Raw genomic sequence first — 27,290 nt, 5'->3', positions numbered from 1 at the left:
CTTCCCCCTAAGATTATGCATCCCTACTTAGATATGTTATGTAACCATTACTCCTCAGTTTCTTCGTGTGGATTTTCCTTAGCTGCTGAGCATTTTAAAGTGGTTAAGTTTTTTTCTTGTACTATTGTAATATATATCTTTCAAGATCGCCGAGTGCATGGCGGGTTGGCTGCTGCTGAGAGAGGATGCTTAGAGCTTTCTCACAATACCAGACTGCGGATGACTCCGCAAGGGTCGTGTAGACATGAAAGTGCCGGGGCTTCGGAAGGCGACCGCAATCTCCCCTCCCCCCCCCACGCGTCTCCACCGCCTTCTCCGAAAGTGTCCCCCTAGTCGCAGAGGGAGCGGGAAAAGACGCACGTTAAGTAGCCCCTCCAGGCGCAGGGACGATTGTTTTTCACTCGGGCGAGGAGTTCCGATTTTAGCCGCGGGGTGGCGCCAGAGCTCACCGATCGCTGGAAGCACTGCGGTGGATTTTCCTACTCCTTTTTTAAATTACTGCGGAGAAGAGAGGGGAGGGGGAAGCAACCAACGGAGCAGCCGCTAATGAGAAGACGAATTCCACGACAACTTGTTTTAATGTCAGCCATCCATCACACATGCCCGAGTATTAAAAGCGGTTCCGTGTTAATATCCCACAGTAGAGGAGAATTCTCATTTTTCTCCGGAGCAAACCGTGCGTGCGTTGCATGCGTGCTTGTGAGAGCCGGAGGTGCGCATTTATTCCGCGGAAGCCCAGCAAACCTATCCCCAGGTGCGCGGGGCGTCTGTGGGCGCTTTCCTTTTCCTACCAGTCCAGGGCTTATGGCGGTCCAAAACACCCCGCGTCGAATGACCCGCATTCGATCGCGCACCTTCTTCCGCATCTGCCCCAACATGGGAATGCCTGCAGGCCGTATCTTGAGGCCTGCAACGGCCCAACACACTGCACGAGCCTGGGCGAGGGGATGAGTGCGCGCGGGAGGGCGAGAGGAGCCGAAAAGCCGCCCGCTTTTGCCTCTGCCCCCTCCTCCGTGCCCCCCCAGCACGCATCGGCCGCGAGATGCGCCGAGTCTCCCCCCCGCCCCCGCTCTTCTTCAACGCCGCTCTTCCAGACCCGTTTCGAGCAGGTCGCTTCGTCGCTATTCGGAGCACGTCTTTTCGGGAGGCGGTGGGGCGGGGAGGAGGAGGATCGATCACGTCGGGCATCAGCAGCAGCTGCAGCGACCACGCCGCTCGGCTGATTAGCCCAGCCGAGCGAGGAGGCCGGGGGCTCAAGAACCCAGCGCGAGAGAGGCTCCGGGGTATTTCTCTGCGGCGACGCGCGCCCTCGCTCCTCCTCCGCCTCGGCGTCCGGATGCCTGCGTGACTATCGGCATCTCGTCGCCAGGACGACGCCTCCCGTCCCGTGGCGGGGCTGGGGTTTTGTTTGCTGTTTTGGATTTCGGACCGATTCCCCCCCCCCTTTTTTGGTGGAGTTTCTACCCCTCCTTGCGTCAGCGCTACGTCATTTGGCCGGGGGCAGCCCCTGGGTTTGGGGCTGGAGCAGGAGCGCGGGTCGCTTTATCAGCAGCGGCGAGTGGCGGAGGAGGAGGGCGAGGCGAGGCGGCGTGTCACTGGGTATGTGAGGAGTGCGCGAGGGGCGACGAGGCGCCCGCAGCCCTTTCCCAAGGTGGGGTGGCCGGCAGGAGCGGGGCTGGGCGGCGGCGTCTCCAAAGAGGCTCAGCCCTAGGGAGGAGCAGCGGCCACCTGGCTGAGGAGAGCAGGGCTCCGCGCGCCGCGAGCGCCGTCGCTGCTGCTGCTGCTGCTGCTGCTGGTCGTTCCTCGCCCGGGCACTGGCGGGCGCGCGCCTTGTTCGCGCAGCCGCGGCCCGGCTCCGCTCGCGCCGCGGGCGCCCCCTGCTGGTAGGGCGGGGAGCGGGGCGGGAGCCCGGGCGCGGGAGGGGGCGGGGGCGTGGCGCCGGTGGCATCGCGCGGAAGCCGGGCAGGCCCCTCCGCCAGCCCTCACGGCGCGTCTCGGTTTCTGTTGCAGCGCCCGAAGGTTTCCCTCGCCCCGGCTGCGCCAGGAGGGTCTACAGCGGCTGACGGCGCCTAGACGTAGCCGCCGCCGCCGGGTGAGGCGAGGAGGAGGCAGCGGCCGCCGCCGGGGACCCCGCGCCGGGGAGAAGAGGATGCCCGAGTGACGGGCTCGGTGTCGGGGCAGCCGCGCTGGGCTGACTGCGCTTGGCGCGAGGGCGGGGAGGCGGGCGGGCGGGCGAGCGAGCAGCGGGCGGGCGCCGGCAGCATGGGGGCCTGGCCGAGGACGTGGTGGCAGCGGCGGCTGCAGGGCTCGCCTCGGGCGACGGCGACCGGCTCCCGGACCTTGTGCTGGCTGCTGCTCCTGGGCGCTTGGCGGGGGCTGCTCGCCTCCGCCTGCCCCGCCTCGTGCGCGTGCAGCCCCGAGCGGATCTGGTGCAGCGAACCCGCGGCGAGCCTCGTGTCCTTCCCCGAGCTCGGCAAGAGGAGCGAGCGGGAGAAAATCACCCACATGTGAGTGAGCCGCGGCGCTCGGGCTGGGGATCGGAGGCGGGGTGGGGGGCAGCACGCCGGTGGCGGGGGGCAAGTCCAAGCGGGGGGGAGGCTGCGACCGAGCCCGACCGTCAGACGGCCTTTATATTTCACCTCTCCGCAGATATCTGCGTACGTACATGGTAAATCAAACCTTCCTTTTAACGATTTCTCCTGCTTCTGGCATGCGTTAAGTGTGCAGACAGGCAGTTTCTTACTTATCTATTGAAATAACGCCCAGGTTTATCTGCTAAACAGTATGCAAATTGCCAGTGTGCCCAACTTGTTTTTGTTTTAAAAAAAGTATTCCTCAAGGTTGCATCATAGGATGCGTAATAAGCGCACTAGTATAGACCTATGCATGGTCCTTTTTCAAAACAAAACAACACACCAACCACAACCTTTCTCACAAAACCGTAACATGAGAATTCAGACTTCGTAGATCTATTCTTATCTAGCATGAGGTTTTTGTAGTTGCCATTCTGGTGCTGTGATGAGACATAGACGCAGATAACATTTATGGCCACCTGAAGGAGGATCGAGCCAGAGGGAGAGCAGCTACTCTGCTCTCCTACAGAGTAGCAGAGCTGGTGACAGTCCATTGTAGCTAATAGATATGAGGACACCCTTGTGGTGCTTATCTCTGGAGCTAGCAGGAGATTTTTTTTTTTTAAAAAAATACCATATTCCTTTTGGCATCCCTTCAGCAAATCTTTCAGCTCTACCAAGACATTTCAATCCATTTCTCTGTATTGGAAACACCCCCCCCCCCCGCTTCTTAGCAGGAGGCAGATAGATTCTTCCTAAGAAGATTTTGCTTAAGGAAACTGTCTAGAGATGTTTTGGAAAGGATGTGTAAGAGGAGATGGTCTCTGTATAGCAATGCACTTGCTCAAAAGGCAACTAGCTGGAAGCCTAAAAGCCTGGGTTGATCTAATTTAGATCTGACTTTCCCTGAGATATAGTTTTGAAAGCATTTAGCTTATAAATCTTAATTGGCCACAGCACAATTTCCTGGGAATAAACTGGATGATAAAGCAATAAAGCAAATAGATTGGTGTTCGTTTTAGTACAAAGCTAGTGTTTAGTTACAAACCAGACTTTGCTAGGGAGAGACTGGATAACTTTTACATTCCTGCTTATTAGTGGCCTTTCACAAAATACTACAGTTCTGTAAATAACAGAAAACAAGGCAAATAAGGTCATATAGGCAAGCTGTGTGTGGCAAGCAGGCAAAATAGTTTATAGTAAAATAGTAATAGTCATTTGGTTTGTTTGTATTTATATTGTGTGGCATGCAAAAAATAATCTAATAGTAAAAGAATAAAAGCCATTTGGTTTGTATTTATGTTTATTTTGTACAGATAGGGACGGTGGATGGGATTTATTTCCTTCTTCCAGATTTTACCAGTTTTCGTGTTTCTTTTACTAGTATGAATTGTATCTACTGTGTTGTAGTCAGTGTTATTCCAACTTGGAGTAGACTCGTTGAAATGAATGGTACTTAAGCGAAACTAACATTGGATACATCCCTTTGTCCTCACTTGTTAATAAGTGTGTGTTTTCAGCTTCTGTTGCACATTCGTCTGTATAAAGTATACGAAGAATTGGGTAATACCTGTGAATAAATAGTTGTTTGCCTCCCCTTTTCTTTGATAGATTACGTCCTATGTCCAAAAACTCTGGGGGGCATAGGACAGTTGGTGGAGCAATGCTATCCCACCATCAAGATGTAGGTAGGTAGAATGCCCACTGGAAGAGGACCTTCAATGATCTATATTGGATTTGTGGGTTGACTACCTTCAGTTCAATCTGATGAGCTGAAGGAGCTCAAGAAAAGCTGCGGTGTTATTCTAACAATATTTCTTCATATTTGGTTTGAAGAAGGGATCAGAGATGTTCTTTTCCTCGTCTAATGTAGTAGTCAGATTAGTACTTTGTCTACAATCCTTGCACACATGCCCATGATGGCAGGCAAGAATCTTCACATGCTCATTTGCAGAAAAGAGAGTTGGTGCTGTGTAGGGTGAGGTGGGGTGGGGGCAAGAGTGTCAAGAACATAAAAGTTGAAAGGGCCCCCCGAGTTCAGAACACTTGGAAAGCCCTGGCTTAAACCATTGCACTAGCCTTATGACGGCTATGTCCTAACAAAATGAGCCCATCTTAAAGATGATAGCCCCTGGATTATTTTAATTGCTGTTAAGACTGTAAATTATAACTCAAGGTAATTAACTTCTCCTTCGGAACATAATACTGTTTTCTCAACCTAGGCCTCATTCCTTCTGAAACAGGTAGCTAATTATGGTTGGATGTAGTCATGAAAGCAGGAGGTCTACAAGATCCCGAAAGACATCTTGTTCATATACCTGCTTTTGCTGCATTGTTACTTGCAGAATGTTTAGCGTACAAGTTTCACATTTAAAAAGGATTTCAGGTGTTTCCGTTGCATTTTTTTAAAGTTGAAAAATAAATTACATGAGGTGTCTCACGCTAGGTTGTTCTGAACTGCCTTTATGCTGTTTATTGTAGTTATTCTGCAGCGTTTGCCAGTTCCTGTGCATGGCAGAAAGACTTGTTTCCTTGGACATCATTAGAAGGGCCTCTGTCGTCCTTGCTTGATAATAGAAAGTGCACATTTCAGGGAGTGATAGTGACTGTTTGTTTTAATGTGTTTAAGTTCATTGTCAAGATAAGTGACATTGATTTGACAAAATGCTTTCACAGATCCTATCCAGCATCCTTATTGAAAATTATCCTCTTGTTTGCCCTGACTTTTTAAATCTAATTTGAAATGAAACTGTAAAATAATTTGTAAAGTTAGATTTATTTTCTTTTGCATTTCTGAGATTTGCTAGCAGTATTTATCATTATCTCTTTTTCCTTGCTACCACTACTTACTCATTTGATTTTGATACCTAGTCTAGTTAACTGTTCTTTTTCCAATTACTTTGCGTGCTTGGTTTTCTCATAGAAAGATGGATGATTTCCCAAGAGATCCTATTGCATAATTTTAAGATATGTACTGAAATGAGCCTTGACCTTAAAAGATGAACAGGCCAAGGCTGTTCATTAATACTCAGCGTTAATTAACAATTGGTTTAGTTCTTTGTACAATATATGTGTGGCAACTGTACCTTAACTAAATAAGCAATAGGTATGTTGCTTTGAAAACTACACAGAGTAAAAACATATAATTGAATGCTCACCTGGTATGTCATTAGTTGAAACACAATAGATTCTGTTTTTTTATTCAATATCTTATCTGCCACTCATATTGTAATTATAAACTAGTAGAGTTTCATATGTAACATGTGAGGGTCTTTGTTTATAGTGATATTATTTTTCTTTTAAAAATGTTTGGGATGATGTCATATTTTCATAGAATCATAGAATAGTAGGGTTGGACTTGGAAGAGGCGTACAAGGCCATCGAGTCCAACCCCGTGCTCAATGCAGAAATCTAAGTCAGAGCATCCCTGACAGATGGCTGTCCAGCCTCTGTGCAATTTTATTGCACATGTTTTCATCTGATTTGTAGATCTAAACTGATTTAGGTTGCAAGCCATTATTTGGTGGCTTTGGGGAAAATTCAAGAATTGATACTGGAGTGGGCATTTTAAGTTCTATAGCATTGGGTTCTTGAAAGGGATCTATTATGTAACACAGAGCATTTCATGCTTCTTATGTAACACGGAGCAGTTCATGCTTCTTCTGTAGTACCTATGGTGGTATGGTACAAGGCAAAATGGGGTGGATGGAGTTGCCAGCCACAGGTGGGGCAGAGTAGTTTTAGTTCACCTCAGAATAAGTGTTGAAAGGTAATCAGTTGTAAATGTGCAGATTCTGAGATCCTACATAGTGTGAACGTGCTACAGCATTTTGAGTACCAAAAGTTAAGATTTTCCCTACCTCACAGAACTGACTGCAAACTTATTGGGGCTATTTGTATGACATGACAGCCCGCCAGGGTTATTTAACACACGGTGAGGCTGCAGGGTGTGTGCGACTGCCATTTTGAATATGCAACTCCCGCTTGGAGGTTGTTGTGTCATGCGAACCTGGCGAGCATAGGTTATGTGAGGGTTAAATAACCCTCACATAACCCATTGTCTGTTTTAGGATTATGTGAGGCCTTGTTTAAGAATTGCATAACCCATGCTTGCCAGGTTTGTACGACATGACAACCCCTGAGGAGGGGTTGTATATACAACCTGGTGCCCACAGGAACCATGGCTCATCATGGGTTAAATAACCCGCGATGAACCACAGTGTGTCATCCAGACCCACTCCTGAGTGGAAAGCTAAGCTCCCACTGACTTTGTTTGGTTTGGGGTTGGGCTGGTAGAACCAGTTAGGGAGAGGAAGGAGTTTTTCCCTTCTGAAATATGTAATGACTATGGTTGGATGTAGTCATAAAAGCAGGAGGGCTTTGCAGAATTATATTTTAAAAAAGAAATTCTTTTTTAGCAAGTTATTCACCAACTCGCTTGTCTGATTTAATGAATACAAGAGACATGTTCTTACAAACCTATGCTTATAATGAAATTGTGTTTGATCCTATCCCTTGGGGTCCTGGCATGGGCTTGAAAAGCTTCTGTGTACGTATACACACTGGCAATTGTTACTGTTCAATAATGGACCATAATCTACTTCTGACATGATTGTTGCAGGTTATTGGTTACACAAATAGCCTGATCTTTGCAGAAATACACTGTTCTGGAAAATTTAACACGGGCCTGCGTAGCTACTGCCCATACGATGAGCTGAGGAACAAGTAAAAGAGAACTAACAAAGAGTTCTGAGAGAGAGAGAGAGAATATAGAATCAACACTACAGGCATTCTGAAACAATTTTTTTTTTTCAGGGCAGAATTTCTAGAGCTAAAATACTAACAAGATGGCCAGTGAGCCTCTTAGAGTTCTTGGTTAACACTTCCTCTTGTACTAAAATGTGCAATTGCAAAAATCTGTGTGATGTCTATAGCTTATCCTATCAAACCATTTCCTTACATACTAGAGTGTATTGTAGCTAAGTTTAGCTATTCTTGTGTCAAACGACTACTGCAGTAATTTATTCATACAACCAAAGTTTGGAATTAATTGCTCTATTTAAGGATATGTATACTATGTCAACAAAAAAAGTAGGCAACTTTTCAATTCTTCTGCGATAGCATTGAAAAAACCAGATTGTGTAGGTGTGTATTATGTATATCTAAAAACCACAAAACAAATTTGTAATGTGGTTATATAAACCAGACCTGTTAATAAATAAGGCACATCACGCAATTTAAATAATAAATTATTTAGCAACTTTTGTAAGCTTGTGCTGAGAGAGAGATTTGGCTTGTACTCCTGTGAATCTTTGTCCTGTTAATATCTTGGGTCTCTTCCATGTTTGTGTAACATACTGTATTATGCTGCTGGTGTAATATAGTGGAAAGAATACTCAGTCTTTCATCTGCTTCTTTTAATTTAGTGGCCGCTGTTAGCATCCACAGAAAGTTCTGCTGAGGCTGTAGTTGTGATCCCTCTGGTCCAACCTGTGGTGAGGACAGCCTAGACCAGATAGATGCTGCTTTTTCCCTTTGGTGAGATGGCAGGGGAAGCACATATGTGAGCCTGAGACTCCTAGCAGGTTGCACTTTGTCCCCAGTGAGTAACATCTGAACAGACCCAGATAAATTTGATAGAAATGTAATTGATATCAAGGTGCATATTGTGGTCATGTCCATACAGATACTTCAGTCTGGAGAAATGTGCAAAGGAGCAAATCACACATGCATTTTGATCCCAGTACATTCTCAGTACATGTCTGAGATACTACATGATAAATTGTTTGCTTGTTATGTACTTTTAATGGCCACTGTTCACTTTCAAGAGAGCCATGTTTTAAAGCAAGTAGAAAACAGGGCAGAAGCACATGCTGAAGCAACGTTGTCTAATTAGTTACTGAAGACTGTAGTCCTTATAACACATCAGATTGCCTTTTCTTTTAAAGCTCTTACATTTTCAATTTCTGGGTAAAATGGCCTCCTATCAGCCTTTAACCTGTTTTGATATGGGATTGATGATACTCAGTGTTGTATTCAGGAAAGCTAAGTTCCAGAAGAGAGGGAACAAAACATTTTTAATGAGGCATTTAGCATCTTGCAGGATTAATCTTCCCACACAAGGTATGAAACCCAGATCCTGTAAATAAACCTTTATTAATTATTTTATTAAATGTGATAGCTTGGCCTACTCACATGAATAATTACTTATGAGGCAAAGCTCTAAGCCTGGAACCCTGAATGGAAGTGCTTTTGCTAGTCGGCGAGGATACATTACTTGCTGAATTTCAACACGAAATCAGGAATATTGCCATGATGGACTAAAATCATTTTGCATTACCATTTTATACAGACTCAGTGGGCAGGTTCGCACATCACGCTAACCCACCCTGAGAACCAGCCACCATAGAATCATAGAATAGTAGGGTTGGAAGGGGCCTACAAGGCCATCGAGTCCAACCCCCTGTTCAATGCAGGAATCCAAGTCAGAGCATCCCTGACAGATGGCTGCCCAGCCTCGTCTTGAACATCTCCAGTGTGGGAGAGCCCACCACCTCCCTAGGTCATTGGTTCCATTGTCGTATTGCTCTAAGAAGGGGATATGGGGAGGTGGTGAATGCCTCCCTTGAGGAGGGAGTGATGCCATCAGCCCTCAAGGAGGCAGTGATAAGACCGCTCTTAAAGAAGCCCTCCTTGGATCCTCAAGTTCTGAACAACTTTCGCCCAGTGTCAAATCTGCCATTTTTGGGCAAGGTGATTGAGCGGGTGGTGGTGGTGCAGTTTAAGGCACACTTGGAAGAAACCGATTATCTAGACCCATTTCAGTCGGGCTTCAGGCTTGGGCATGGGACAGAAACGGTTTTGGTCGCCTTGGTAGATGATATGAGGAGGGCTCTGGATAGGGGTGAATGCTCCTTCCTTGTTCTCCTCGACCTCTCAGCGGCTTTTGATATTGTTGACCACGGTATCCTCCTGGACCGCCTGGAGGGGTTGGGCATTGGAGACACCGTATTGCGGTGGTTCCGGTCCTTCCTCTCCGGCAGGTACCAGAGGGTAGCACTGGGAGAGGAGGTTTTGGACCCGTGGCTACTCACTTGTGCGGTGCCACAGGGTTCCATCCTCTTCCCAATGGTATTTAACATCTATGTGAAGATGCTGGGGGCTATCATCAGGAGGTTTGGGGTGCAGTGTCATCAATATGCGGATGACACGCAGCTCTACCTCTCCTTCAAATCTTCACCAAGGTTGGCCGTAGAATCCCTGCCCAAATGTCTGGAGACAGTGAGTGGCTGGATGGGGAGGAATAAGCTGAAGCTGAACCCTGACAAGACCGAGGTACTTTTGGTGGGAGACAAGAGTAGGTTGGGGGATGTTGACCTGGTGTTGAATGGGGTATGGCTACCCTTGAAAGACCAGGTCCGCAGCCTGGGGGTCATTTTAGACCCCCAGCTGTCCATGGAGGCTCATGTGTCAGCTGTGAGCCGGACAGCGCTGTATCAACTCCATCTGATACGGCGGCTGCGCCCCTTCCTTCCCGACCATCTGCTCCCATCGGTAGTACATAGGGATGGGGGAGAATTTCTCCCCAAAACTTCGGGGGGCCGAGTGCCAACGTGTTTAGCCCCCCGAAGTAGTTTTGGGGAGAAATTCTCCGCACCCCCCCCCGGGACGGGACTTACCTTTCCCGAATGTCCCTCCCGGCGGCGGGTCCCGGCGGCGGTTCGTCAGGTCTTCGACAGGGGCAGAGGCGGCAGCCGGTCTTTTGACCGGCTGCCGCCGCCGCCATTCCAATAAAAGTAAAATAAAAAAAAACGCCCCCGTGATAGGCTACGTGACAATTAACGTAGCCTATCACGGCTAGATTTGCAAAGTCAAGCAAAGGCTAGATCTGCAAAGATCAGGCTACGTAAATCGTCACATAGCCTATCACGGGTGACATAAAAAAAAAAAAGCGTGTACGCAAATGGCGGCCCCCATAGGGAGCCGCCATTCACGTTCCTTATTTGGTCGCTGTAGTCTACGTAAAGCTGTACAACGTAAAGCTATTTGCGTTGCCCTTATTTTGCGTCTACGTAAAGCTGTACGTAAAGCTATTTGCGTTGCCCTTATTTTCGCCGTAGTCTACGTAAAGATTTACGTAGACTACAGCGACCAAATAAGGAACGCGAATGGCGGCTCCCTACGGGGGCCGCCATTTGCGTACGTGCTTTTTTTTTTTTAAAGTCACCCCTGATAGGCTACGTGACGATTAACGTAGCCTATCACGGCTGACTTTGCAGATCTAGCCGTGATAGGCTACGTTAATCGTCACGTAGCCTATCACGGGGGCGTTTTTGTTTTTGTTTTAACTTTTTATTTCGCGGGCGGGTGAGGTGAGGCGCCTCCTCCCCGGCCTGAATTTCGGCCGGGCGAGGCGGGAAGCCTCCCCCCCGGCCTGAATTTCGGCGAGGCGGGAAGCCTCCTCCCCCCGGCCTGAACTTCGGGGGGAGCAGCGAAGCGCCTCCCCCACACCGCAAACAAGCTGTGAGACCAGGTAAGTGGCTTTCGTGCACCCCTAGTAGTACATGCCCTGGTCTCCTCTCGTTTAGACTACTGTAATGGGCTGTACGTGGGGTTACCCTTGAAGACGGTTCGGAAACTGCAGCTGGTACAGAATGCGGCGGCTCGCCTGATTAAAGGCAGCCGCCGGCGAGATCACATCACTCCAGTGCTGAAGGAGTTGCACTGGTTACCAGTTGGTTTCCGGGCCAAATTCAAGGTGTTGGTTTTGACCTTTAAAACCCTATATGGTTCCAGCCCAGCCTATCTTAAGGAGCGCTTCCAGCAGCACCAGACAGGCCGCTTAACAAGATCAGCCTTGGATGGCCTTCTCTCTGTCCCATCAGCCAGGACAGCTAGACTGGTGGGGACGAGGGAGAGGGCCTTTTCTGTGGTGGCCCCCACTCTGTGGAACTCCCTCCCTAGGGAACTCCGTCACGCCCCCTCTTTAATGAGCTTCCGTTGTGCATTAAAAACATGGTTGTTCAGGCAGGCATTTGGGGTGGGTTAGGGTATTTTAGAAAATGTTTTGATTGTAGAATTTTATTGTTTTAAACTGTTTTATTGTATGTTGTACATCGCCCAGAGTGGCTGGGTGACCAGCCAGATGGGCGATTAATAAATTTAATAATAAATAAATAACAGTCAGGACGTTTTTCCTGATGTTCAGCCAGAATCTGGCTTCCTGTAACTTGAGCCCATTATTCCGTGTCCTGCACTCTGGGATGATCAAGAAGAGATCCTGGCCTTCCTCTCCGTGATAACCTTTCAAGTACTTGAAGAGCGCTATCATATCTCCCCTCAGTCTTCTCTTTTCAAGGCTAAACATACCCATTTCTTTCATTCTCTCTTCATAGGCCCTTGTTTCCAGTCCCCTGATCATCTTTGTTGCCCTCCTCTGAATCCTCTCCAGTTTGTCTCCATCCTTCTTAAAGTGTGGTGCCCAGAACTGGACTCAGTACTCCAGATGAGGCCTAACCAGTGCTGAGTAGAGGCGAACTAGTACTTCCCAGGATTTGGAAGTTATGCTTCTATGAATGCAGCCCAAAATAGCATTTGCCTTTTTTGCAGCCGCATCACATTGTTGGCTCATATTCAGCTTGTGATCGAGAACAATTCCAAGATCCTTCTCACTTGTAGTGTTGTTGAGCCACGTATCTTTTTCCTATGTGCAGAACTTGGCATTTATCCCTATTAAATGTCATTCTGTTTTCTGCTCAGCGCTCCAGTCTATCCAGATCACTTTGAATTTTGTTTCTGTCTTCCAAAGTATTAGCTATCCTGCCCAATTTTGTGTCATCTGCAAATTTGATCAGCATTCCCTGCACCTCTTCCTCCAAGTCATTCATAAAAATGTTGAAGAGCACTGGGCCCAGGACTGAGCCTTGCGGTACCCCACTAGTTACTTCTCCCTAGTTTGAGAAGGTCCCATTGAGAAGCACTCTTTGAGTCTGATTCTGTAGCCAACTGTGGATCCACCGGATCATTGTTTCATCTAGCCCACTTCGAGCTAGTTTGCTCATCAGGATATCATGGGGCACTTTGTCGAAAGCTTTGCTGAAGTCGAGGTATATGATGTCTACAGCATTCCCACGGTCTACAAGGGAGGTGACTTGATCAAAAAATGAGATCAGATTTGTCTGGCAGGACTTGTTTTTGACAAATCCATGTTGGCTTCGAGTAATCACTGCATTGTTTTCAAGGGGCTTCCAGATGGATTGCTTTATCATCTGCTCCAGAATTTTCCCAGGGATGTCAGACTGACTGGTCTGTAGTTCCCAGGTTCCTCCTTTTTACCCTTTTTGAAGATAGGGACAACATTAGCCCTCCTCCAGTCATCTGGCACTTCCCCTGTACTCCATGATTTCTCAAAGAGAAATCTCAGTGGTTCTGAGAGTTCTTCTGCCAGTTCCTTTATGACTCTAGGATGCAGTTCATCTGGCCCTGGAGATTTGAACTCATTCAAAGTAATTAGGTGTTCCTTGACCATATGCCTATTCATCTCAAGTTGCAATCCTGCCCCTTCAGCCTTTGCCAGGGGGCTCATAGGCTCTCTTTTGGGAGAAGACTGAGCCAAAGTAGGAATTGAGCACCTCTGCCTTTTCTTTGTCATCTGTTATCGTTTTGCCATCCTTATTTAATAGCTGAACCACCATTTCTTTCCTCTGCCTTTTACTATGCACGTAGCTGAAGAAAGCCTTTTTGTTGTTTTTAGCATCCCTCGCTACCCTCAGCTCGTTCTCAGCTTTAGCCTTCCTGACACTATCCCTGCAATTCTGTGCTACCTGCCTGTACTCTTCCTTTGTTACTTTGCCTTTGCACTTCCTATTGTTGTTGTTGTTGTTGTTCAGTCGTTCAGTCGTGTCCGACTCTTCGTGACCCCATGGACCATAGCACGCCAGGCCTTCCTGTCCTGCGCTCTCTCCCGGAGCGTGCTCAAGTTCATATTCATTGCATCCATGATGCTATCTAGCCATCTCATCCTCTGCCGTCCCCTTCTCCTTTTGCCTTCAGTCTTTCCCAGCATCAGGGTCTTTTCCAGGGAGTTTTCTCTTCGCATTAGGTGGCCAAAATATTGGAGCTTCAGCTTCATTATCTGTCCTTCCAATGAGCACTCAGGGTTGATTTCCTTTAGGATGGACTGATTTGACCTCCTTGCAGTCCAGGGGACTCGTAAGAGTCTTCTCCAGCACCACAGTTCGAAAGCATCAATTCTTCGGCGCTCAGCCTTCCTTATAGTCCAGCTCTCACAGCCATACATTACTACTGGGAAAACCATAGCTTTGATTAGACGGACCTTTGTCGGCAAGGTGATGTCTCTGCTTCTTACTATGCTGTCTAGGTTGGCCATAGCTTTCCTCCCAAGGAGCAAGCGTCTTTTAATTTCATGGCTACAGTCACCGTCTGCGGTGATCTTGGAGCCCAAGAAAGTAAAATCTGTCACTGCTTCCATTTCTTCCCCTTCTATATGCCAGGAAGTGATGGGGCCAGATGCCATGATCTTAGTTTTTTTAATGTTGAGTTTCAAACCAGCTTTTGCACTCTCCTCTTTCACCCTCAACAAGAGGCTCTTGAGATCCTCTTCGCTTTCTGCCATTAGGGTGGTATCGTCTGCATATCGGAGGTTGTTGATAATTCTCCCAGCAATCTTAATTCCGACCTCTGATTCATCCAACCCGGCATTTCTCATGATGTACTCTGCATATAAGTTAAATAAGCAGGGTGACAATATGCAGCCTTGTCGTACTCCTTTCCCAATTTTGAACCAGTCGGTTGTTCCATGTCTGGTTCTGACTGTTGCTTCTTGACCCTCGTACAGGTTTCTCAGGAGACAGGTAAGGTGGTCTGGTACTCCCATCGCTTTCAGAATTTGCCACAGTTTGTTGTGATCCACACAATCAAAGGCTTTAGCGTAGTCAATGAAGCAGAAATAGACGTTTTTCTGGAATTCTCTTGCTTTCTCCATGATCCAGCGAATGTTGGCGATTTGATCTCTAGTTCCTCTGCCTCTTCTAAACCCAACTTGTACTTCCGGTAGTTCTCGGTTCGCATACTGCTGAAGCCTAGCTTGTAGGATTTTGAGCATCACCTTGCTGGCATGTGAAATGAGCGCAATTGTGCGGTAGTTTGAACACTCTTTGGCGCTGCCCTTCTTTGGAATTGGAATGTAAACTGACCTTTTCCAGTCTTGTGGCCACTGTTGAGTGTTCCAGATTTGTTGGCATATTGAATGCAGCACTTTAACAGCATCATCTTTTAGGATTTTAAATAGCTCGGCTGGAATACTGTCATCTCCGCTAGCTTTGTTGTTACTAATGCTTCCTAAGGCCCACTTGACTTCACTCTCGAGGATGTCCGGCTCAAGTTCAGTGACCGCACTATCATGGCTATCAGGGACATTCAGATCTTTCCTGTATAGTTCTTCTGTGTATTCTTTCCACCTCTTCTTAATCTCATCTGCTTCTGTTAGGTCCCTGCCTTCTTTGTCCTTGATCATGCCCGTCTTTGCACAAAACGTTCCCCTGAGATCTCCAATTTTCTTGAAGAGATCTCTAGTCTTTCCCATTCTGTTGTTTTCCTCGATTTCTTTGCATTGTTCATTTAAGAAGGCCTTCTTGTCCCTCCTTGCTATTCTCTGGAACTCTGCATTCAGTTGGGTATATCTTCCCCTTTCTCCCTTGCTTTTCGCTTCCCTTCTTTCGTGAGCTACTTGTAAAGCCTCATCAGACAGCCACTTGGCTTTCTTGCATTTCTTTTTCTTTGGGATGGATTTCGTTGCTGCCTCCTGAACAATGTTACGGACCTCCGTCCATAGTTCCTCAGGCACTCTGTCTATCAGGTCTAATCCCTGAAATCTATTCCTCACCTCCACTGTATATTCATCAGGGATATGATTTAGGTCATACCTGAATGGTTTAGTGGTTTTTCCGACGTTCTTCAATTTAAGCCGAAATTTTGCAAGAAGCAGCTCATGATCTGAGCCACAGTCAGCTCCAGGTCTTGTTTTTACTGACTGTATGGAGCTTCTCCATCTTTGGCTGCAAAGGACATAATCAATCTGATTTCGATATTGACCATCTGGTGACGTCCATGTGTAGAGTCGCCTCTTGTGCTGTTGGAAAAGAGTGTTTGCTATGATCAGCATGTTCTCTTGGCAAAACTCTATTAGCTTTTGTCCTGCTTCATTTTGTACACCAAGGCCATGCCTGCCTGTTATCCCGGTGATTTCTTGACTTCCTACTTTAGCATTCCAATCCCCTATGATGAAGAGGACATCTTTTTTTGGTGTTAGTTCTAGAAGGTGTTGTAGGTCTTCATAGAACCGATCAACCTCAGCTTCTTCGGCCTCAGTGGTTGGGGCATAGACTTGAATTACTGTGATGTTGAATGGTTTGCCTTGGATTCGTACTGAGATCATTCTATCATTTTTAAGATTGTACCCCAGTACTGCTTTTCCCACCCTTTTGTTGACTATGAGTGCTACTCCATTTCTTCTAAGGGATTCTTGCCCACAGTAGTAGATATGATAGTCACCTGAATTAAATTCGCCCATGCCTGTCCATTTGAGTTCGCTGATTCCCAAGATGTCGATGTTCAGTCTTGCCATCTCATGTTTGACCACCTCCAGCTTACCTTGATTCATTGATCTGACATTCCAGGTTCCTAAACAATATTGTTCTTTACAGCATCGGATTTTCTTTTCACCACCAGACACATCCACAGCTGAGTGTCCTTTCGGGTTTGGCCCAGCCGCTTCACTCTTTCTGGCGCTACTTGGAAATACCCTCTGCTCTTCCCCAGTAGCATATTGGACACCTTCCGACCTGAGGGGCTCATCTTCTGGCGTCATATCTTTTAGCCTTGTGATACGTTCCATGGGGTTTTCTTGGCAAGAATACTGGAGTGGGTTGCCATTTCCTTCTCCAGTGGACCACATTTTGTCAGAACTCTCTGCCATGACCTGTCCGTCTTCGGTGGCCCTGCACGGCATAGCTTATGGCTTCATTGAGTTACGCAAGCCCCTTCGCCACAACAAGGCAGTGATCCATGAAGGGGTGCACTTCCTATATGTGTCCTTTTTTGTTTTCAGGTCATCCCTAAGCTTTTTGTGAAGCCACATTGGCTTCTTCTGTAGTCTTCCACCTTTTCTTTTTGTTGGAATTGTTTGTAATTGTGCCTTGAGAATTTCCTTTTTTAAAAGCTCCCACCCATCTTGGATTCCTTTTCTCATTAGCGTCATTTGCAATGGGACCTTACTGATCATTGTTCTGAGTTTATTAAAATCAGCTTTCCTAAAATCCAGGGTACACGTTTGACTACACTCTGCTTTTGCTTCCCTTAGAACCAAGAACTCAAGTACAACATGGTTGCTTTCCCCCAGAGTTCCTGTAACTGCTACTTTATCCACTAAGTCATCTCTCTTGGTTAGGATCAAGTCAAGGATAGCCGATCCTCTAGTTCCTTCCTCTACTTTCTGTAGGAGAAAGTTATCCGCCACACAAGTCAGGAATTTCCTAAGGGGCCATGTTTTGCAGAATTTGTCTCCCAAAAAATATCGGGGAAATTGAAGTCCCCCATTACTACTACATCATGCTTCCTTAAAACATTGGCTATTTGCTTTTCAAAAGTTTCATCCTCGTCTTCTCCTTGATTGGGTGGTCGGTAGTAGACTCCGACCACCAGGTTCCTTTTATTCTTTGGTCCATTTATTTTGATCCAGATGCTCTCGTTCGGGCTACCAAGCTCATCCTCCTGTATTCCTGTGCAGAGATATGTATTTTTCACATACAGTGCAACCCCACCTCCCTTTCTGTTCCTCCTGTTCTTTTTGAACAAGTTATATCCTTCAGTTGCTGTATTCCAGTCATGAGAGTCATCCCACCAAGTCTCAGTTATACCTGTCAAGTCATTATTTCCCTCTTGTATTAAGAGTTCAAGTTCGTTCTGTTTGTTTCCCATACTCTGGGCATTAGTATATAGACAACGAAGACCATGTGCTTCATTGTCTGGCTTTCTTCCTACATGTGTCTGGAGACTATTATTAGGCGCTATGAGAGCTGTTCTCTCTGTTGCAGTGCATGCGCCTATGTCCATTGTTACCTCCAACATTACATCTCCCTTCCCCATAGGATTCAGTTTAAAGCCCTCCTGATGAAGTTCTTCATGCTGTGGCCAAACACATTCTTCCCAGCCTTTGTGAGGTGCAACCCGTCCCTTGCCAACAGCCCTTCTTCCAGGAAGTATAGGCCATGGTCCCAGAATCCAAATCTCTCTCGTCGGCACCACCTTCATAGCCAGTCATTCACCTGGAGTATTTTTCGTTCCCTGTTTATCCCTCTTCTAACTACTGGAAGGATGGATGAGAAAACTATCTGGACCCCAAAGTTCTTGAGTTTCCTCCCCAGAGCTTCAAAGTCTGACGTGATCTCTTCGTAGCTCTGCTTGGCGGCATCATTTGTTTCCACATGGATGAGAAGAAAGGGATACCTGTCAGTGGGCTTCATGAGTGCAGGCAACCTTTCAGTCACATCTCTAATCCATCCTTCCAGGAGACAACATACCTGGTGAGTCCACGGGTCTTCACGACATACTTGGCTCTCGATCCCACGCAGCAAGGAGTCTCCCACTACTACCACTCTTCTCTTCTTGTTGTTGTAGGCCTGGGTTTCACTGCCTCTGTTTGACTGACTTTCAGCCTCTTGCTCACTCTCATGTAGGTTCCCCTGTGATTCTTCCTCTGCAGGCTGTCCTCCAGTCTCATCCTCAAGTACCTGGAATCGGTTCCACAGCTCCACTGCTTCCACTGGTGCGGAGTGGCGTCTGATCCTTCTTCTCCTAACTGTCACCCTTTTCCAAGGAGTATCCTCTACTCCATTTGTCTTCACCTCAGCATTTCCCATGGGTTGGTTGTTCACTCACTAACCTGAAAGACCATCAGGCACCTCTTCAGCTTGCTGTGGTTTGCTTCCCCATTCAGCCCCCCTCAGTCCTCTTGCCAGCTTTCAGCATGTATCCCAGGTGCCTTTGTGGCAGAACTCATCTTTTCCTTTGTCCCTATGTCAGTAGCCTTTCTACAATTGTCCACTGGGGTTGCTGGCTTCCAAGGGAAACTCCCCCCCCCCGATAATCAAATGGAATTAATTTTCTGAGCCCCTATGAATGCAGTAACGTGTTCACAACCCTTTCCCCCATTTTTGGGTGTGTGTGTGTGTGTGTCTTGCAAGACCGCCTGTCCACTATTTAGCCAAGCGGACCGATATCCTAGGGATGGATGGACTCACCTGTGCCCGGATTCGCTGGGCACTTGCCAAGCTGCTGCCACCGTCTGCCGCTGTTTGTGATACCATGTAAGCTTCGTCATGGTGAGTGCCCGACGAAGCCACGCGGCCGCCCGTCATCCTACTGAGCTGCCATCGTGCACAACAGTGGTGGCTCGGGTGCTTCCAGGTAGGTAATGTTGCCTAATTGGCAGCCATAAAGGGCCCATGTATGCAACATTATAGGCATGAATGCTCCAGCAACAAGCCATGAATTCGCAGGGTGGCTTGTTCATGAAAAATAAGCCACCCTATGGAAACCATGCCAGGTTCGCCCACCACAACAAGCTACCATGGCTGATCAGGGTTCACATAGCATGATGAGCCATGGTGGGTTGTTGTGTCATGCAAACCAAGTTACTGTGTCTAGAAAATGATTTCTGATTATCTTAGGAGAATGTTTCTTGTGGTACTGCCACTTTATTGGTAATTGTTGGAGGTTCTCTAGATAAGAATGCCTTAAACTGTAATGGGTTAATTTGAGTTGACCTAACCCTATGAAGTACCTGATAGCGTGTGTGAGTTGCATGGTGTGTTAGAAAGAATGGCTTCTTTTCAGCAGAAAATAATCACTACAACATTTTATTGCAATTTGTTATTTCTATTCCGCTCTTTACAACAGATTTTGGTTCATGAAAACTGCGCTCAGGTAAACTGCAGGAAAATTATGCACTCAGTATGAATGCAAATCGATACCTGCTCGTTTTCTTATAGTGATAAACTTGGTAGCTTTGGTTCATTTACATTGCAATCCTATACATGTCAACTCAGAGGTAAGTCCCGTTGCATTCAATTTGATCTGTTCCTAGGTAAATGGCTTTGTGATTGATGCCTCAATCTTTTTTTTAAAAAAAACTTAGAATTTTTGGCATAGAGTAGTGTGGTATGGCAAGAACGGAAGGGAATTTAACTAAATTCAGGCAAGATAGAGAAGTTGGTGTTTGACTGGTCTCATAAGCTTGAGAGTTTTGCCTGTTCTAGATGAAGACATGTTGACAGTTCCTTGAGTGATCACATGTCCCCTTTGGGAGTACTCTTGGATTTTGGTTCATTCTTGGATGCCTAGGATGAGGCTATGGCCAAGAACACCTTTCTCCTAGGTGGTCAACTGTGTATGTGAGGTATGCTTGCTTCTAGAAGATTTAAAACCCCGAATGGCTTGGGATGTGCATACCATAGAAATGGCCTCCTTCCACATGTATTTCCCTACCTTCTGAGATAATCTGGGGTGGCCTTGCTCTATGTACCTACTTGGTTGGATGTTATGTTGGTGACAAGATGGGGTAGAAAAGTTTATGTTGTGCCACAGTTATAGAAATCCTTTTCGAGGGAAACTAGGCACTGTTCTTAGAGATGTTTAGAAAAATGTTGACATTACCTTTGCTTGCTATTCCTATGGAATAAGATGATTTTAATTCTGGTTGCTGATTGTCCAGCTATATTTATTACTTATAGTTTAATTATTATTTATGCTTGTAACCTGTTTTGTGTTTATAAAGAAAGGTGGGTTACACACTTGGAAACAAATTAGTTGTGCTGTGTATTGTTCTGGTAAAGGTGGTGGAGCATGACGGCATGACTGCAGAGTTGTGCAAGATGTAAAAAAGTTGAACTTCTAGTGCCTGTTCACAATAATGAGATATTTAAAAATAGATCTCAATGATTATGGGAATAGAAACTTGTTATGAAAAGGTGTAACAGATCATTTCCAGAATTCTGTGCATGAGGAAAGACAGGGTTTACAACCTGCAACACATAATAAATGATTGACTTTGACCCCCACTTAAAACAGCTTTTGCTAGAGATTTGCAGAAGGGCAAGAGGGACCTGCCACCTGCCACCTCCTTGTTGTAAACCCCCCGTCTCTTCCCGCCCTCCCCAACGCCCACTACCACTGGCTGCTGCCACCTCTTCCCTCAGACCTTGCAAGCCTTAAGGCAAAATTGGTTGCTTCTGGTGGTTGTTTTCTGGCAGAGGGAAAGGTTGGTGATATTGAAGTAAAACTGAGATCCGTAGGAAAACTTGTGGTGAAATACCAGAATTACAGCATGTATATATGAGGTAGACCTGTGATCTTCACCCCTCAAGGTATTTAAGCTGTGCTTGTTATTATGGCACTTGCCTGTCATAATGACAAGCAAGGTGAGGCAGGAGTGGAGAGAAGACCTGTGTGTTGCACCATCCATGGGGTCCCCCTCATTAGAGAGCTGGTGATGGGCTGGTGGCCATCTGCATTCCTCATTGCAACAGTGTTGCCATGTGGAGCTCTTTGTGTGATTTTCAAAAATGATTTATTATATACATTAGGTTGAATTAGCAATCTTGTAATTTGATTTAGTTCCTGTTTTGCATTGTCAGTCATTGGCCCACTGTAGTATCTGTTTAAAATGAGGGAGAAAAAACAAAGGATTGGTTCTTACATTTACAGCTAGGTTAGACATGACTTGATAAGAAGAACCGGAGTGGCCTAACCAGTTTTCACACTGATAGATTATTTTATTGGTCCCATAATCACATAGCTAACTCCCTGTAGGCAAAGGCACTTGGTTAACACCAGTAGATGTAAAGCTTTCAGGAATTTTGAAGGTACAGAAAAAAATCTTTTATTTTTTTGGAAAACATCCCTCTTTAATAACATGTAGCTTTCATTTCTTAACAAATATACCCAGTTAAAAGCTGGGAGCTATAAGCTTCAAACATATTTTTTGAGAGATCAATCCCTGGTTGTTATCCTCATTTGTAAAATATATCAGGCTTGGACTAACTACTGATGATGCAAATAAAATAATATTGAAAATGGAACCCATCAACATTAAGGTAAATAAAAAGGCTGTAGTAATCGTACATTATATGATTTAGTAATCATCATACATTCATTATGCAGAAATAGATAAGTCTCAGAAAACTGCACAGTGAGATGCTATTGCAGACATAACACTTAATCATCACTTCTTTTCCTTAAGTGTGGCTAAATATTATATCTATATGGTTATCTATCTATCTGATCTTTATCCTGCCCATCCTTCAAGAAATTCAGGGGAGCATTTATGGTTCTCCTACCACCTAATTTATACTCACAATACCACTGTGAGGCAAGATAGACTTAGGACAGGTTCGTATGTCACTTTAAGCCATGGTGGCTTACAAGCCACACATAGTAGCTTATATTTACGATAGCTTACAGGGCCCTGAGAGATGATCAGTCAAATAACCTACTGTACATAGCTTATTTCCATCCTCTCGCCCCTCCCTTCGCCTCAGTCCTCCAGCCCGCATCCCAGAGGACCTGGCGGCAGACCTGTCTGGGCTGCTGCCAAGTCACACTTTCCTGATTGGCGGGAAAGAGTATTTTTTTTGGGGGGGGGAGGACTGGGACCGGGCAGGAGTGAATGACCTGGTGGGGGGGCTTGGAATCTCCCCCCCACCCTGGCATGAAGGGGGATCCTGCTGGGAAGTGGGTGTTTCAGAGTGGGTTAGTGCAGAGCCCCTCTGCTTTCCTCCACCCCACTCTGAAACACCCGCTTCCCACGGAGTTCCCCATTAATACCCCAGGGGAGGGGATGCATCCACTCCTGCCCCGATCCCAGTCCTCCTTCCCCCCCTAAACCCTTCCCCCTCTTTAGATTCAAATGCAGTCCAATGGAAACTTTTAACTCCCATTGGATTACATTGGAATCTGAAGGTGCCCCATGCCAAAAATTTGGGGGTGGGGGGAATGAAATCCACCCCCTACTAAGGACTGGCTTGCCCCTACAGTCCTTGGTGTGGCGGTGGATTCCTCACACCCCTTTGGCGTTTTTTGTTTTGGAAGTTGTTTTGTGCAAAAGGGATTCCAAAAGCCAAAGGGGGGGGGTGAAATCCAACCCCCCTCCTGGACTGGGTTGCCATAACATTCCTTGGTGGGGCTTCAGTTTCACCCCTCCTCAGTTTTCATGAGGAGCCCTCTGAAAATCTAATGGAAGTTATGGGCAAAAGCTCCATTTACTTCCATTAGGTATTGAAAGGGCTCCTCATGAGAATTGGGTGTGTGTGGGGGAAACCCCTTCCCCGCCATGGGTCCGTGGAGCAGCAGGACCCATGGGGGAGGATCCCCCCACCTGATTCTCAAGAGGAGCCCTTTCAAAATCTGATGGAAGTCTATGGAGTTCTTGCCCATCCCTGATCGTGATCAGAGCTGGGAAGGGGCCTGGCCAGTGGCTTGGGCCTAATTGCGAATGGTGATTGCTTGCCCTGCTGGCCAAGAGCAGCAGAGGTTTCTGCTATAATAAATAAGCTATAATAAAACCAAGTACTTAAGAAAATAAAAATAAGAATAGCATTGTAAACTACGGGCCAAACTCAGGCTAAGCCTGAACAGCCACTGTAAGGATGCGTGGGAAGGCGAAGTTTAACTTCCATGTCCCTGCCACTTACTACTTGTATTTCAAGGGAAGCCTCAATTTGGAGCCCGTGGGCTCTTGAAATGGCTCTTGCATCTTGAAATGCAAGCAGCAGCTTCAGAGACTATTTTTGTCAGGACTATAGCAGGGAGAAGGATTGTTTGGTTTTAAACTCCTTCCGCACCCCAGACAGTCTCAAGAGTGTCCACGCTCCCCATAGGTGCTGTTTACATACCAAAAATGTGCATGTTAATTACATCCACACAGTGTCATGTCTAGTTTGGCCCTAAGGCTGCAATCCTATGCATACTTATCTAGGAGTAACAAACAACTTGCACAGAATTCAATGAGAGATGGGCAGGGGTCAATTGTGAGGAGCTCTGTGTGATCACCTCCCCATTCCTCCAGTGGAAGCAACCCATGAGTTGAGTTCTTCTCACAGAAAGTCTGGGTCATAATGGAGGGGAACACATTAGAGCATAATTCTGGGGCTTTTTTCAGTGTGGGAGTGAGTACATTATGTATTAGAGCGGCAGGGTAATGGATGGGCCCTCCTTGGTCTGGCAAATAAATGGATGAAGTAGTAATGAGGCTTTCAGGTTTGACTATTGTTTGTGACTGATTAGCATATAGGAAGAGAATGGGAAAAATAAACAAGCAGAGGGTGGATTCACCTTTTCTTTGATGAAGTTCTTACTTCATGCTAGTAGCTTAAATAGGAGCACTTCTTCGCAAAATTGTTTACATCTTTAATTAAAAGCTAAAGGTTGAATTTTAGGTGGCTGAAGATACTTTGTGTTTTACAAGTTCAACCTTTTGGTCAGAAGGAAGCACCACTGAGTTCATTGGAGCTTACTCCCAAGTAAATATGCATAACTATGCATAGGACTGCATAGGACTAGCACTGAGAATCATAGGACTGCACTCCTGGTCAATAAATGTAATTGTAAGTTTTTATTAGTGGTTCATTTTGGGTATCTGTAATTTATCCTGGAGTTCTTAACCAGAGTGTTAGCTCTGTGAAGTATAAATAATAGAAAAAAGGGATATCTTTTGGGGGCATGGTTATGCATTCCCCTTGATGGAAGTCTATCCATTTACCATTATACCACTGCCTGTATGTATTCTATTTTGTTACAGGTTCAAGGTTTGGTACATTCTGTCCTTTTTTTTGCAAATGCCAGCACAAATATAGTTGAACTGAAAATCTACCTGAAGTCCAAAATGTTTTTCCTCAACAGGATGAGTTAAGGCTCTATAGATAACTGAGTATTTTTGGAGAATGGGAATTGGGGTGGAGAGTATGTATTTGGAAATATATTTCCCATAAAAGGCTGTGTATAACAATCAAACTACAGCCAAATTGCAGTGTTGTTCCTTTATATCTAAGTAGTTCATGCTAGCACATGATTGGTTTTTGAGTGCACCATTGCAGTGTGGTGTAACTTCAGTGCTGTTTGTCCAGGAAAATGTCATGAATTATATCAGAAGAACTACATAGACATGTTTCTGCTAACCAAATGTTTTGGAGCATAGGAAAAGACCATAAACATGCCATGTTTCAAGTTTTAAAAGCTATTCCTTACTTGGATTATTTCAACACAAACTAAGTTAAAGGGTCCTAAAGCATAATGGGTTTGTTAATATTTCTTAGCTCTTCCAAAATATGTGGGTTGAGTGAAACTACGTCTGCTTGTGGCGTTTGTGCTATAAGTTAGCTTTGGAAAGATTAATTCTCAGTGCTAGTATTTGGAAGTGTAAAATCTTTAAAAATTATAAACAGATGGGAAGCATCTCTTTATTTTCTGGTAGGAAAATATAGGCATTCAATGTATATGCATATAAAAATACAAGCCAGTGGATGCATTCAGATGTGACAGTAATCCCAAATTGCTGGGAATTCTGGCTTACTGTTCACAAGCAGCATGCTCGTTCATGTTATCCAGTTTCCCAGCAGCAAGACCAGCTAAACTAACCTGAAACTAATGTGGGAGTAAAAACTTCCTGTTATGTTGAAATCCAGACTCTGCTGGCAAACCAGAGCCTGAAGCCAGGGTTAAAGTTGGTTTCTCATTCATTGTATGTTGGGGGAGCAACAAGCCAAGGTCTGGGTTCAGACGTAAGGGAACCTTTTGTTTCGTCATTAGTTTCTGGTTAGTTTAGCCACTTCCCTTGGTGGGAGAAGCCAAGGGGGGACAATCAGGCAGCATTCACAAACATGGTAATTGTGAATGATCGATCAGCCTGAAATAGCGACAGTTCTGGCATATTGTTATGTCCAAATGTGGCCACTGTGTTTCTCTTGGTTATATTGGGCCTGTGGTATTCTGCATCCTTATCTCTTGGAAAGATCCTTATATATTGTACATCCAATATGAAAAGTATATTTTAGGAGGAGAAGAAGTGGCGGCGGTGAGTCTTTGTATGCACAAGAACACACGTTGCCTCCCTGACTACAGAGGGCCCATCACAGTTTGCCCCTGCCCAACTCTAACAGACCTCCCACTGACCTCTGTGTAAGTAGTTTTTGTGAGCGGAGACGGGGAAATGAAGATATGGACAACAAAGCTTGGATTCAAATTGGGCCACATTTATTGCATTATCTGCAAAGGGGAAACCTAGGATGGGCCCTGACTGTACGGCTAGCTGTCACCTTTGTGGGCAAAAACATACCCAGCCAGAGGGGTGGTGCGTCAGCATCGCCCTCCGGACTGCCTCTTATGGGGGAGGTAGATCTTCCCGTGTCACCCCCTCCTGGGGCCACACAGCTCCTGGGTGAGTGAGGTGAGTCGGTCTCCCAGGCAACCCTTATCCCCCTGCCGAGCTGCTAAACCCATTCAGGAGGCCTCAGGCATCACCTGTCACCATAAGGTGCCTCTGAATGCTCACCATCCCTAAGCTTGTTCTCATTTGCCCGTCCTAGCCACCACTGGGAGTGACAAGCCTATTGCTTGTCAACCCCCCCCCCCACCTGCGCAGAAGAACTTCCCACAGACTCCTTTGCAGATCGGACAGAAAGATGTCATTGCCTGCATCAGACAATGATGCACTGTCAGTACACTGTCTTGTCTGTAGAGCTCCCTCCTTGTCCATTTGATTTCCTGATGAGTGATGATCCCATCACTGTGTCCATATAACCCCAAGGCTATCTCTCTGTTGACTTTCTGCTGAGCCGTCTCAGTAGCTCCCATATTCTGTGCATTCCACCTAATTCTTGGAAGCAAGCAAGACCATAGAATGGTTACCCCCAGCCAACTGTGTCGGATCTCCTGGAAATAGGCCAAGGCCTGCTCAATCAGGTCCTTGCCTTTAACACAGCCCAATCATTCCCCCTAGTGCAGCACCAAAACCTTCAGGGGAAGATCAACCAGGTCTCGGTGGAAAAGTGTGGGAAGGAGGCACTCACATGCCACATTTGCCAAGCCATTGCACATTGGCACACTGGGACATTCCAAGCTGGAATCCGTAGCCCGACATGGAAACCCTCTGAGCGGCCCAGAACACCATGCTGTGCACACATATGAGCACCCACACTGGCACGCCTCCGTTCCAACGATCTAAGGAAATAAGAATAGTAAGTACTGGAAACCAGGCTTCATATCAGGCATTCAAACCCCGCACATACGTCTGGAAGGCCCTGGAGCGCCATCTGCCCACTGCCTTCACCTGATCTTGCGAAAAACCCAAAGAAGCGACAGTGGAAGCAGCAGCAATCCGGAAGGAATGTGTCCCAAATCGGAAATTACCTAGGCTGAGGGCATCCAGAGCTGATTTGGTAACAATCCAGAATTGGAATTTTGTCAATGGGGAGCCGTCAGAATGACAAAGTAACAGGCCTTCTGCTGACCCACGTAGTCCCATAAAATCCACTAAGGCCCTAACCAGGCGTAAGCCGTCCACTTGAACTGGACAGAGGGATATCATCCCACCCTTGCCCTGATGATCTGTCTTGGATCTCCGTATCCGAAGATGAATGATATCCG

General features: G+C 46.3%; 1 protein-coding gene across 1 annotated transcript in view; it reads left to right on the top strand.

The window, feature by feature from the left end:
* Positions 1–1,570: 1,570 nt before the first annotated feature.
* NTRK2 (neurotrophic receptor tyrosine kinase 2) overlaps positions 1,571–27,290 on the top strand; it is a 252,017-nt gene continuing 226,297 nt past the window's right edge. The window contains exons 1-2 of the mRNA XM_084834187.1: positions 1,571–1,599; positions 2,011–2,507. Coding sequence (XP_084690313.1) covers positions 2,263–2,507 — 245 coding nt within the window. The 5' untranslated portion in view covers positions 1,571–1,599; positions 2,011–2,262. The remainder of the gene's footprint in view (positions 1,600–2,010; positions 2,508–27,290) is intronic.

The sequence above is a fragment of the Heloderma suspectum genome, chromosome 2 (genome assembly GCF_057233095.1).
Source record: "Heloderma suspectum isolate Gila_16-S chromosome 2, 16-S_ref, whole genome shotgun sequence".
NCBI classification, from domain to species: Eukaryota; Metazoa; Chordata; class Lepidosauria; order Squamata; family Helodermatidae; genus Heloderma; species Heloderma suspectum.
Note: the sequence above shows the minus strand (reverse complement) of the source record. Positions and strands in the feature narration are given on the sequence as shown.